The 12,246-nt window shown below is 38.6% G+C and overlaps 1 protein-coding gene across 1 annotated transcript; it reads right to left on the minus strand.

Moving 5' to 3' along the window:
• Window positions 1-3,882: 3,882 nt before the first annotated feature.
• On the minus strand, window positions 3,883-11,175 carry LOC146462953 (uncharacterized). Its single transcript, XM_085085200.1, has 7 exons — window positions 10,803-11,175; window positions 10,538-10,585; window positions 9,448-9,659; window positions 9,105-9,194; window positions 7,824-8,157; window positions 5,268-5,555; window positions 3,883-4,305 (listed from the first exon to the last, which is right to left on the minus strand). Exons 1-7 carry the CDS (start codon window positions 11,173-11,175, stop codon window positions 3,950-3,952), a joined length of 1,701 nt encoding a protein of 566 aa, XP_084941326.1. The 3' UTR covers window positions 3,883-3,949.
• Between the last annotated feature and the right edge of the window lie 1,071 nt (window positions 11,176-12,246).

A 12,246-nucleotide genomic window follows, 5' to 3' on the forward strand; every position in this document is an offset into this window, starting at 1 on the left:
TAATTAGTCGCATTTGTAATTCTCTTTTCTATTGCGTCAAATGCAATATCTATTTTAAAGTTCTACTTTTAATTCTTTTACTTCTCATAGTATTAAAGTGTACCAGTTGTTGCCAGTTTTTGTGCAACGTTTACATTTTTGCCTTTTTTTGTTTTCTTGATATGTCGCAAAGATAGAAAGCAAAACTAAAGAAAAGGGACATATTGATGGTTTGGGACATGCCTTGTCACGTTACTACCTTTATTCGTTATGAAACTTTCTATTTATAGTTTCACTTTGAATAGCAAAAAGATATGGAAAGGTTAAGTTTTGTTAACAACAACCCTACTAGTGAACAGAAACTAGTATGAATTATCTTTGGGTGGAGATGAAAAGGATGGAAATGGATTGCAACTTGAAAACAAATGGCCTTTTTGTAAGTTCTTCTTGTGTATTTTAGAGAAATAAATAAAACAAAAATCGATTGCCGTTTGGACTTCCTTCAAGAAGCCGCTTAATATTTTTCTCCCAGTGCTCTCAGAATAATTTCGTGTCAGAGAAATAGCGTTTTTTATTTGTCAAATATTTGAGCAATTTGAGCAGTTGGGACCAAAAACAAAATGTTGTGGCCAAAAAAAAAAAAAAATAATAATAATAATAAATTTAAAAAAAATCGAAATAATGTTGTAAGGTGAATCCGGTATTGTCGATGAATTCGGTAAATTACTGATCGCAGAACAAATTGAAGTGTTGCAAAGGACTGCAGCATTTAAGAGAGCGCTGTAAAATGCTGGCGTTAGTGGTTATATTTTCCGAAACTTTTTGAACAGCAGTCACTATATACTCATAATTTACACTCAACATTCGTTTACATACCTGCTGTCTAAACCTGGTTAAGTTCTTTCAAGCCACGGTTTTAACCACATACGTTATATTTACCTTTAGTTATAAGAGGTACAGTGTACGTCGACCACCTATTCAAAGTTCGCTTGGCTATTAAATGCTTCTGAAGGCAAGCCAACGGCAATGATTTTTAAAGCTTTCCACGAATATAAGGAGCTAACCTTTGGGGATTCCACAAATTTCGATGTCTCTGCGGTCAGATTGGTTAGGTCGTGTTACACCATACTATTGTTGAAAAGAAGGGCATATTTATTTTCAATTTCTGTTTACAAGTTCGGAACCTGCTTTCGAGCTGAAATTTGTGCTTCGTTGCACATTTTATCGAGGAAACAATCTGATTTTAAACGACGTATCTCCCTATAGAATTGTTAGTTGAAAAGTGAACACTCCTCACTCCTGCTCTCAGAATAATTTTGTTTCAGAGAAAAAGGTTTTTTTCTGTCAAATAGTTGATCAGTTGTGACCAAAATACATCAGTGCCCCAATGGAGGGGATTTTTCCAAGGAGTTTTCAGTTCTACGTTTGAAGGAGTGTCAGTCTTAAATTAAACAGTTTGGTTGTTTTGATGTCTTTTGCAATAAATTTAAAATTGTTTATGTTTAAAGAGTAAGCTTGCTCGTGGACATCACCTATTTCCTTTGCGCGGGTTATTAAAGGAAATGGCCCGTTAATTTTCTGTATGTGGATCGCGAAAATGGTCGGCTCAATCAGAAGCTACAGGCCATGTCAGGCCATAAAGCTCAGCTCTAGGGCACGGGAAGGTTTATGACATTTTTGAATTGTTTGTGGCTAACTTTCGGCTTGGGAAAACACCTCACAGAAACGATATTAAAAACAAGTAGCATGCTAGGAAGGCAACTGATATAAAGCCTTACAATTGGTTGTGAGAAAAAAAAGAAAAGAAAAATAAAGAAAAGAAAACAACTCGGGGAAACCGACTCCTCACATCCAAAAAAACTAAAATGATCCGATCCAAAAAGTTTTATCAGGAAGCTTATCTAAACAAAGAGCTGTAGACAGCTTGACGCTCAGAGCGTCTTTTACATCAGTACTTGTACGTTGTAGTTAGGTCCTAGCAAAAGGAAAAAACGGCTAAGAGATATCTTAGTGCAGCAGTACACTCAACTCTCGCCTTGCGGACACCTCGCTATTACGAACACCCCGATAATAAAGACAGCAGCTAAATCCCTGGAAAAAATAAATTACAGACGTTTGACTCATATAAATTCCTGCTATTAGGGTCCCGAGAGTGTCCGCAATAAAGGAAGTTGGCTGTATTGTTAATTAAAAACGCAGGCTTATTTGATAACTGGATAGACCTGTGGAAAGTACAGCTACGTAGTTTTCTATCGTGGCATCTGGGTGTTGGGGGGGGGGGGGGGGGGGTTTGGTGACAGGTTGCTAGTCAAAAAGGAACCCCTTATAGGTATCGGAATCCCGGATGAAATTCATTTTCATCCCTAGCAGGTTAAAATCCACAAATAAGTAAGTAGTTAACTTAAAAAACAAAAAACAAAAAAGGAATTTATTTGCCGGCAAATAAAAACTTTTATGACTTCTGCCTACTTAGTGATTTAAATATATTAACTAGGCTTATTAATTAACTCGGTATAGACCTGTGGGAGAGTTATGGTGGAACATCGTTTCAGGGCGTGACTGGAGCTATATTTTCGATAAAACCCTAATTCTCATTACATAAAAATATTAAGCAAGAGTCACAAGACTATCCTGTGACCGAAGTAACAATAAAAATTACATTGAGCAATAATCACGAGCTTTCACGGAAAAGTACTTAGCCTCGACTTCAAACTGCCAGTATAAAATGTGGCTATGTCCTCTCAGTCTCAGACTTGACACGCTCTCCGAGTTTGACCCACCTCCTCCCCTTTCTCCACCTTTGTCATTTTTTTTTTCAATTATTTTTGTTTATGTACATTTCAACTTGTTGTTGGCCTTTTTTATAGTGCCCTCACCGTTGCTAGAGCTTAATAATTAAAATAATAGTTATTCATTCGTTTTATTTTACATTATTGGATTTAATCAATAATTAATAAAAGCGGCCATGACGCATGGCCAATATTAATCCCAACACTGGCTGGTTTATTTGTGTTTTGACGCTCTAAGCAAACGAAGCTCGTCTGTTGGCATAAAACTGACATCACGAAATATTGGCACTTAATTGTATTACGTGTGGGAAAGGAGACATAAAACAAAAAACACATAACAGAAATGAGACATTCACCAGTAGCATACTAGGAAGGCAGCTGATATAAAGCCTTACAAGGGGTCTTAAAATAAGACGGAGAAAACCCCCACTCCCATGTAAAAAAAGGAGTCTAATGGTCGAAATCAACGTTTTATCAGGGAACTTTTCTTAAAACAAGCAAACAAACGGCTAAAAACTCCATACTCGTTTGTGCTGCACATGCCTATAAAGCTTATATAGGAGAGTAACCACTGCCCCCACGCCCATGGCTTTTAGAATCGTCTGTACAATCTTTTTTAAATTAATTCTACATCATCGTAAACGAATGTCACACTGGACAGAAGTTTGCATACTTTGCAAAACAATCTTATATAATAGGCTAGGACATCGGCACCAGGCGAAATCACATTTACCACAAAAAAAAAAAAAACCAAAAAAAAAAAAATGCCGATTGAATAAGCTGCAAAAATTCAACTCTAACCACCTGGGCTGAGTTGCTCGAAGCATGGTTAGCGCTAACCATTGGTTAAGAGGTATTAAAACCTTTAGGTTGTCATGGCATTTAACCCGGGTTAGCTTTAACCATGCTTCGAGCAACTGGGTCATGATGTGTTAAGCAGGGCCTCAAAGCCCACAAAGTATTCAGTTCGCACCAGTCTGTCTTCCGTTGAGCTTATCTCCTCTCTCACCCTCGAATTCCCGGGACAGTGAGACGAACCATAAATTCCCCGTTTTCCCTTTTCGTATGGTTAAGTGTAAATAGAAATCAAAGTACACGACTTCACAGGAAAGCACTCCTCTACTGGTTTATTTTTCATTGCCTTTTAAAAGTATGATTAAACATTATTGCCAATTACAGACTTATCTAATCTTGGTATAGTAACAATAATCGAGTTTAATATTCCGACCCACTTCACCGTAAGGAGTCATCCCCGCTTTCTTGTTACCAGAGAAAGACCAGTCTTCGGTGTCCCACTTGAACCATTCCTCTCGAGCGTGCATGCCTTGCACCTCTTGGCACTGGTGGGTGTTCGCTTTGAAAAGCACGAACGGTTGATCCGTGGGGAGCATTATCGGATTTGTTGCATGGCCGTCAGCTCGGCAGCAGTATTGGATCAAAGTGTTGTCACCGTATTTCCCGTCAGGCAATGAGCCATAATATTTGTTGTTGGATTCGGAGTTTTCGTCATCCCAGCGAATGTATCCCTTGCCGAAACCTGGAAGAAAAGCAATGGCATGACAGAATGAGAAACAGTTTAGAAGAGAAGATGAGGGGGAGGAGGAGGAGAAAAAAAGGAGTGATAATTCGATCAATAATACACACAAATAAAACGTACGACATAGAAGGATTTTTTTCAACATCATTTAAGGTACATCGTAGACAGAATTAGATATTATGACCTCTTTTCGTAGCATAACGAATCACAAGAGAATAGCAATTAGATTTTAGGATTGTATTGTATGTATATTTTGTCGTAAACCTGATTGAATTTGACCGTGAGTAAATATAAAACTAACTAACTAACTAACTAACTAACTAACTAACTAACTAACTAACTAACTAACTAACTAACTAGCTAGCTAGCTAGCTAGCTAGCTAGTTAACTAACGAACTAACTAACTAAATAAATAAACATATAAATAAATAAATAAATAAATAAATAAATAAATAAATAAAGGGAGGTGTATTGTAAAAAGATAGGTATTTAAAAACTAATCAAAGAACGAATCAATTTGAGAGACTCTCACCAAAATCTTAGCAAGTACTTTTGCCATAAAATACTAACCAGTTGAGAAAATGAACAAATACCCGCTGCGAATTCATATCTACGATTGATATGTAACGATTATTATTTCTTTGTAACTAAAGATTGTATAAGTTTCTTTCAAAACACGTTTTGTAATTTTATAAAGAATTTACAAAGCTGTTGATAATTATGATATGGTTGATGTTGGGTAGAAAAAATAACTTTAGGTCCCGGTTGTTCAAAGAGCGGATAACTTTATCCAGCGGATACAATGTTTTGGTTGGAATACATTTCATCCACTGGCTAGAGTTATTGTCTCTTTGAACAACCGCGGCCAGATCGATAAGTTGTGGAATAGGACATGTACGCGATATTAACACTCTTTTAGTAATCGTTAGTTTTGTAAAATTGCAAGGTTAAGGGTGACAAACCTTCTGGGCATTCTCCTTTTTTGAAGATGCAGTACTGTCCTGGCCCCCAAGTCAAATCATATTCGGTCCCTTTTTCTTGGGTCTTCATACAGAAGGTCTGTGTGTTGCTCCCCATGCTCTTTTTGCCATATAGATCGTAAGGGAATGACCACTCGTTACCCAGCTCGCCCTCGTGGTAACGGGAACCATAGTGCCACTTGAACCCAGCTCCCTTGGGACAACCAGATGTGGTCATTGGAAGGCCGTAGGTGCCCTGAGGCCAGGTCAAGGGGATTTGCACAGGTGGATCTGTAAAGAAGATTTTAAAACGAGGGGTTTTCAAACAAGATATAATACTTCTTTTTTTTTTTTTTTTACCAAAGAGCAAGGTTCGCGAAGCCCTTCTGAGTCAAGATGTATCCTAAGAGTATTGTTCCTTGAAAAAAGTTTATTGTTAGATTAAAAACACTCTATTGTTGAGAAAAAATACTTAGGATACATAAAAATGTTAAATGTGGACACTGGCTTTAGAAGCTCTATCAGGACGTTTAGGTTACTTTACCGCAACCTCCTTCAGCTGAGATTGTAAATGACTAACGGCGTCACTGGTATTATATGAATACAAATTTTTAAAAATGTAAATGATAATGAACGGGATTTTCTTTTTTAAAGAATCTTGTCTAGAATATTTAAAACTAACGTAACACTTGTCACATTTTCTTAGAAATTCTTGACATTTTTATATATGTTTGGGAACGATATGTGTTCACTGATTGAGTTTGTATATCGGACGGTATGCCACGCTTGTTGGTGAAGTATGAGATGTTGGACCAATAATGAAGTTTAATAGCCTCAGTATACAGGCATAACAATAGTATGTTGTAAAGAAATTATACTTAGGAGGGCTTCGTGAATCCTGGCCCCAGGACTACGTTCCTGTTGCAACGGCCGACCGGTTGGCTCAGTTGATTGAGTATCGGACTACCGTGCGGGAGGTCGTGGGTTCAAACCCCGGCCGGACCAACACTCAAGGTCTTTAAATAATTGAGGAGAAAGTGCTGCCTTTGCAATGATATCTGCAAATGGTTAGACGTTCTAGTCTTCTCGGATAAGGACGATAAACCGTAGGCCCCGTCTCACAACGCTTCAATGTTCATGGCCCCGTCAGGGGCACCCAGACAGTTTTCTCTCAGATGCTTTGAAACGCTATTTGAGGCTATCTGGAGTACCAATAAAGCTCTGTAGGTTCATTTTAGGCAGCGCTATAATATTTTTATTTGTTCGGTCATTCTAGGGCAACCTGAGTCTTTTCGAAATTACTAGGGCATCTTTGTCCATTTCCCGAAAACTTTAGGTCTTATTTCCTTTCCGAAAATCTTAGCTGACCTTTTTTCGGTACCCGAAACGACATTTTTTTCAATCCGAAAACATCAGGCCTTAAATTTCCCATATCACGAAAGTTCGAGGTGAAAATTCCCTTCAGAAAATTGTAGGGGATGAAGGGCCTTCCGAATAGATAATTTACCGAAACGATCTGTTGGGTGCCCCTGCCCTGTGGGACGTTAAAGAACCCACACACTAATGGCAAAGAGTAGGGCATGGAGTTCCCGGTGTGCTGGTCTGGTCTTTGTGCTATTTCATGATTAGTAGTAATGTAAACTGCATTTGAATATATGCATATAGAAAATGCGGCATATAAATATCTTTACCATTACCATTTACCAATGTTTCAGCGGTACACATTCGTAGGCGCTTAGTGCCAGACTCCCCCCGGACCCATTTAATTTAAATATTTCTTTTGCGCCAAAATTAGTCGCTAAGCCGATCGTCTTCATGTTAATTTCACTTGTGCGATGTTGTTAGTTTCCATATATCCATACTGCCAGGTACGTTCAAGTTGTCCTTTGTCGTTTGTCTTTCGTATTGTTGTTTTATTGCGTTTCGCTCGTATTATCCTTGTAATTCATCGTTTGCTTCAGTGTGTTTATTTGTTTCTGTTCCAGTAACCACTGGTTTATATGATTTCGTGTTAATTACAGTTGAAGGAATTGTCAAGGACGTTTAAATAAATTTACCGGTGCGTTCGCTACAGTTCCTATTCAGTAATGATGTAGCTTTATTTAGACATGGTGGCTCATTCACCAGACGAGCTGGACCCTGCATAAAATTCATCATGGTCACTTAAGAAGATTCGACTATTTACTACACCATTCCTATGTGAAAGCACTACTGTACAATAAGACGTTGGATAAGGATAAAATCAAGTACAGTACTAACAACAACTACATATTTACTAATAAAATTGTGAAGGAAAAAAAGCTAGTGAAAAAAGGTTCGTAAAAGGTGGGAGTGAACTGGAGTTATAAAGCAGAGTTCCAAACAATCTAAAGGTTCCCTTTTCTTAAGTAAGTCTGGCCGCTAACGCAATCAAATCCTTGGAATTGCGTTACCCGTATACGATGAGCCAGTTTTTAATAACCTAGAATACACTTATTCATCTGCCAACTAGTAACTAGATCGACTCGACCGAAATGAGACATACGATGTTCGGTCTCAAACAAACGCTGACATACTTACCAACAGGTTTTGGGGTATTTTTTAACTTGGGATAGTCCTTTAAGACCTTCTCCAAGTTGTTTCGTCTAGTCATAAGTAACGATGCCGTGTGCTTGCAAGCCGATAGAGATCTAGCGTCGGACACGGTATAGAAGTGACTTTTCAATGCCTCGAAAATGGGGATCAGTTTCAAGCCGATCGGCTCTGGCATGTCCACACCCCCTGAAGTAAGGACAATCTTATTTTCTCCAAATTTCGTGTCTTCTGTCATTTGCTCACGGAATTTGTCCATGTTCACAGTTAGTGACGAGGAAAAGCCATTAAACGCACCTTCGGTAGAGACGGACCCTTGCAGCTGAGAGAAGAAAGGGAAAATTGGTTTGTTTATTGTAGAAAGTATCGGCTGCACTTCCCAGGGAGAGGTATTTGAAATAGCTGGAGTGAGGGTGTTCCCATGGGGGTTCATGAATCCCCTATGTCAGACTAAGCTACCCATCTCAGACTACAAGAGGAAGACTTTATACTCTCATTTCAAATCGCAAGTGAAGAGATTCGTTTTTAATTTTATCAAGTACTACGTTAGCTTTGCTACAGCATCAGTTATTGTTTTGCAACATATCATTGACATAGAAAGATAATTATCAGTACGTATTGAGCAAACAACGTTTCAAATGACCGACAGTGACAGCTGGTCTTCAATGAAGTTTTTTTATTTTTTATTTATTCTTTTTTTGCATCAAAAAGGGGTGCCGAGCTTTTCGATTCTCTATATTACTCCGCTTAAAAACAAAGCAAAAAAACAAAAACAAGTAAACAAAAAAAAAAACAGCAACAACAAAAAGAAGAAGAAGAAAAAGAAAACAAAGGCCTAATTTCCGCGGTATGTGATAGGTTTAAAAACTTCGCTTCCAGTCGTAAACGATCACCAGTAACCCCCAAACCAATCATGAATAGCTTGGGCACGTTTTCTCTCTCAAGGTGAATGGTACTTTAACTATGTCGTGTTCTTATTGGTTCATTGTGACGTTTATATCAGTTGTGATTGGCCGGATTTATAATTTTGTTTTAAATGGTTTACGAGAAGCGTGTGAGAAAACGCTGTGTCAAGACTGTAGTTTACTTAGGCAATGTTTTCGAATGCTAAGACTGTACTTACAAATTGCAAATTAAAGATACTAGGTCAACATGTGTTTTTTTCCCTTTGCCCTTTTTATTTTCTTTCTATTTGTACTCTTTAATGCTAGGTAGAAGCTAAGTAGTTGCCATATTTTACTAGAGATTAAAAGGAAATGAATTACTTACGTTATTCATGGCGTATTTGGTGAATTCCGTTTCACTGCTTTTAGATCTTTCGATCTCCTTTTCTCCCAGTTCCACCTCAACTACAACGTGCTAGAATGTAAAGATATATTATTAAAAACAAGAGCAAAAGAAGTTATGTTTAAATTTTAGGCAACGCTCTGAGCGAGAGCCACGCCTGGTGCTTCCCTGTCGCCATGGTGATTGACATTCATTCCTGCGCTTTTTCTTGCGAGTTTGCCTCCTTTGCTAGTGAAGATCAAGCTTAAATGGCACCTTTCGTAATGTTTATAAATTCAAGTTAACTCAAGTGTCCAATTTAAACTTACACAGACATTATACCTACCGTTCCCCACCTCTCAATGAAATCGTAATAGGTTCTCTCAGAGTAGCTGTCAGGTAAGCCACACACGGCAGCAGAGAAGTCTTCTGTAACTGGAAATTTCTTGTACGGAGCCAAATCCAGCTGGTACCGGGCCCGGCCTCGGTTGCAGACCTTCTTTTCCTCGAAGAACACATTGTTGTATTTTGATGTTTCTTTTGTCATCTTTTCGAAGTCTAGCAAAAGGCAAACATATGCATAAAGCACACATTTTATGTGGCCGAAAGGCTGGTTTTCATACTTATGGCAACCTTTGCTGTCCATAACCCAAATAAACCATCCCGACAATGGATTGTATCTGTCGAGGGACAATTCATTGATGGCTACCTCACCCCTCCCACTCCCAACCCACCCCCTCCCCCCATCCAACATTTGATATTTTTAAAGCAAATATAGTCCGAGGTGATACTAATATTTTGTTCCGAGACTGGCTTGCTGAAACCTGAGTTTTGAATTTATTTTATTTTATTTATTTATTTGTCATAAAACACAATAATGTAATTCAATTTGAACAAGGGAGGATGAGGTATTGAAAAGGAGTAATAAAGATATGGCAAGAAGACCTCGAGAAATTATCGGGCTTATCACCACGAAAATGTAACACTGAAATTCAAAATAGTTCTACGAATGTGCAACATGAACAAATCAGAATTATTTCAGTAAAATCTTGTACATTCGTTTCTTGCAATTGAAGGTAGGAAAGCTAGATGAACCTGTGATATGTGTTGGGAGAGAATTCCAAGTTTTAGGACTTAGATAAAGAATTGTATTAAAACTGTTTGAGATTAGAACGTCAGGCATGTGGTCGATAACGACTTGATCTGAAATTTGATCTTTCAGTTGAAAGACTGAAATAAAAAGAACCGAATAAACATTCAGAATATAAATCATTGGTAGCGACCGGTTTGTTAATGATCTAGAGCAATAATGCACATTGAGCCGTCGACGACCATCTCACAGACACCACGACTTGAATTACAAACGTTTCCCTAGGACAGATAAAAAAATAATAATAACTAATATAAATTGAGCTAGAAAAGCCTTGTTCACTTACTGGAACTTAAGGTAAAGGCGACGTTCCACAGTGCCCCCTCGTATCCACCTAAAAGGAATTAAAGCAACCGAAAGTTTAGATTGTATATTTATTAGCTTTTATTTCTTGTATTATAAAATAAATTAAGAAATCAGAACTGAAGGCGCCAAAATTCTTGATGTCATTTCGCGCTGAGGCTCCATACACCAGCGGTTGCCTCTTAGGGGTGGAGTTATTAATGAATAGAGTTGCCATAAAGATATATTTTATCAATGTAACTTCTCACCATTTGCAGACACATCAACAGCCAGCTTGTTCTGGTAACTCTTTGATCCAGAAACTACTTCCTTCTTAGTCGTAGTCACACAAGATTCGCGCGGCGCGAAGCTAACTTGATCCGGGATCGTGTATTGTTGGCCTACAGACATTTTGTTGGTATCGTACGAAAGTTTAAGCACTTTTCTAGTGAAGAGCAGCCCAGGGTCGACACCTCCATTCGACAGGTCTCCTCCTTCGGGATTTCCCTTTAGGAGGTTATAGCCAACGCCCAAGAACTGAAGGCCCTTCGGCGGTTCTTGCCCATAAGCTCTGATCCTTGGCACATATACAGCTAGTAAACAAGATACCACGAGCACGCTGAACGAAGCGGCAACTGTCATCATGAAATGTTACAATCCTTTTCCCTCTTGCGTGAAATTCTGCTTGGAATAAACAATTCAACAAAATAGAATGACAACATCGAGCTGACTCAGAATCTTAGAGTGCTTTCCATTTGCCAGTCCGGCCAGTCTGTAAATTGAATGCGTAATTTTGAACGGCAGGGGTATTTTGAAGAACGGCGAACGGGGAACGGCGAACGCTGAACGCCGAACGCCGAATCCAAAGAAGTCCTTTTATGAAATGGCTGCCATAACAAAAACTTAAAGCTAACCGTCTGTATAATCAGTAATTAACCCTAAACAGCATAGAGAAGTGCTTAGACCTAAATAACTTCGTGCGTTGCTTAATGCAACAGTGTTACAGGTACGTGGCGAAAAATGCGATGTTGGGCGTGCGGCATTCTGCAAAATAGCCTCAACGAACGATATTATTAAGGTCTAAGCACTTTTCTGTACTATTTAGGGTTAAGAACTGTTTATGCAAACGATTAGCTTTAAGTTGTTGTTATAGCAGACATCCGACATTATAGGACTACTATAGATTCGGCGTTCGGCACACGGCCTTTCTGCAAAATACCCCTGCCGCATTTTGAAGGGATGGTGTTGCAAAATCTTGAAAAGTAAACACTCAGAAAATGGTACGCGCTATTTTGAAGAAATTCGAAGGACTAGGATAAAACTTATCCTTCAAATTGGAACATTCCGTTTGCAAAGTAACCGGTCTAGCCGCAGTTCTGATGGAACTTTGATTTAGATTAATATTATTTTCATTGCTTTTAAACATTTTGACGTTCAGCAGAAGCCTTGCGCTGTACTCTTAGAAACAGTTGAATTTTGTGCTTATTTGAAAGCGATACCATTTGGTTTGAGGGCTAATAGTCAGTATTCCAAGTGCCTCGAAGGTTCTAAGTAATAGCCTGCGTAGCTGGTGGTATTGTAGGCGCGCGCGAAATACAGTTTTGGCGGCTGAGCCGCTAGAAGTTCGCGTGAAATACCGCCTGCCAGAGAACTTGGGTATTTTGAATGCCGCCCACTTTTATCACCTCATATGACCTCAACTGATCTCCCAAT

Source organism: Pavona decussata, unplaced genomic scaffold (assembly GCF_977016875.1).
Source record: "Pavona decussata unplaced genomic scaffold, jaPavDecu1.1 SCAFFOLD_184, whole genome shotgun sequence".
Classification (NCBI taxonomy): domain Eukaryota; kingdom Metazoa; phylum Cnidaria; class Anthozoa; order Scleractinia; family Agariciidae; genus Pavona; species Pavona decussata.

What these genes read in the sequence shown, in the direction of transcription:
- LOC146462953 (XM_085085200.1), bottom strand. Translation starts at nt 11,175, where the DNA reads ATGACAGTTGCCGCTTCGTTCAGCGTGCTCGTGGTATCTTGTTTACTA. An exon ending in TGTTGATGTGTCTGCAAATG is followed by an intron (nt 10,586 to 10,802) that starts GTGAGAAGTTAC and finishes AATTCCTTTTAG; the next exon opens with GTGGATACGAGGGGGCACTG. An exon ending in AAAAGGAGAATGCCCAGAAG is followed by an intron (nt 4,306 to 5,267) that starts GTTTGTCACCCT and finishes CTTTTCTTCCAG; the next exon opens with GTTTCGGCAAGGGATACATT.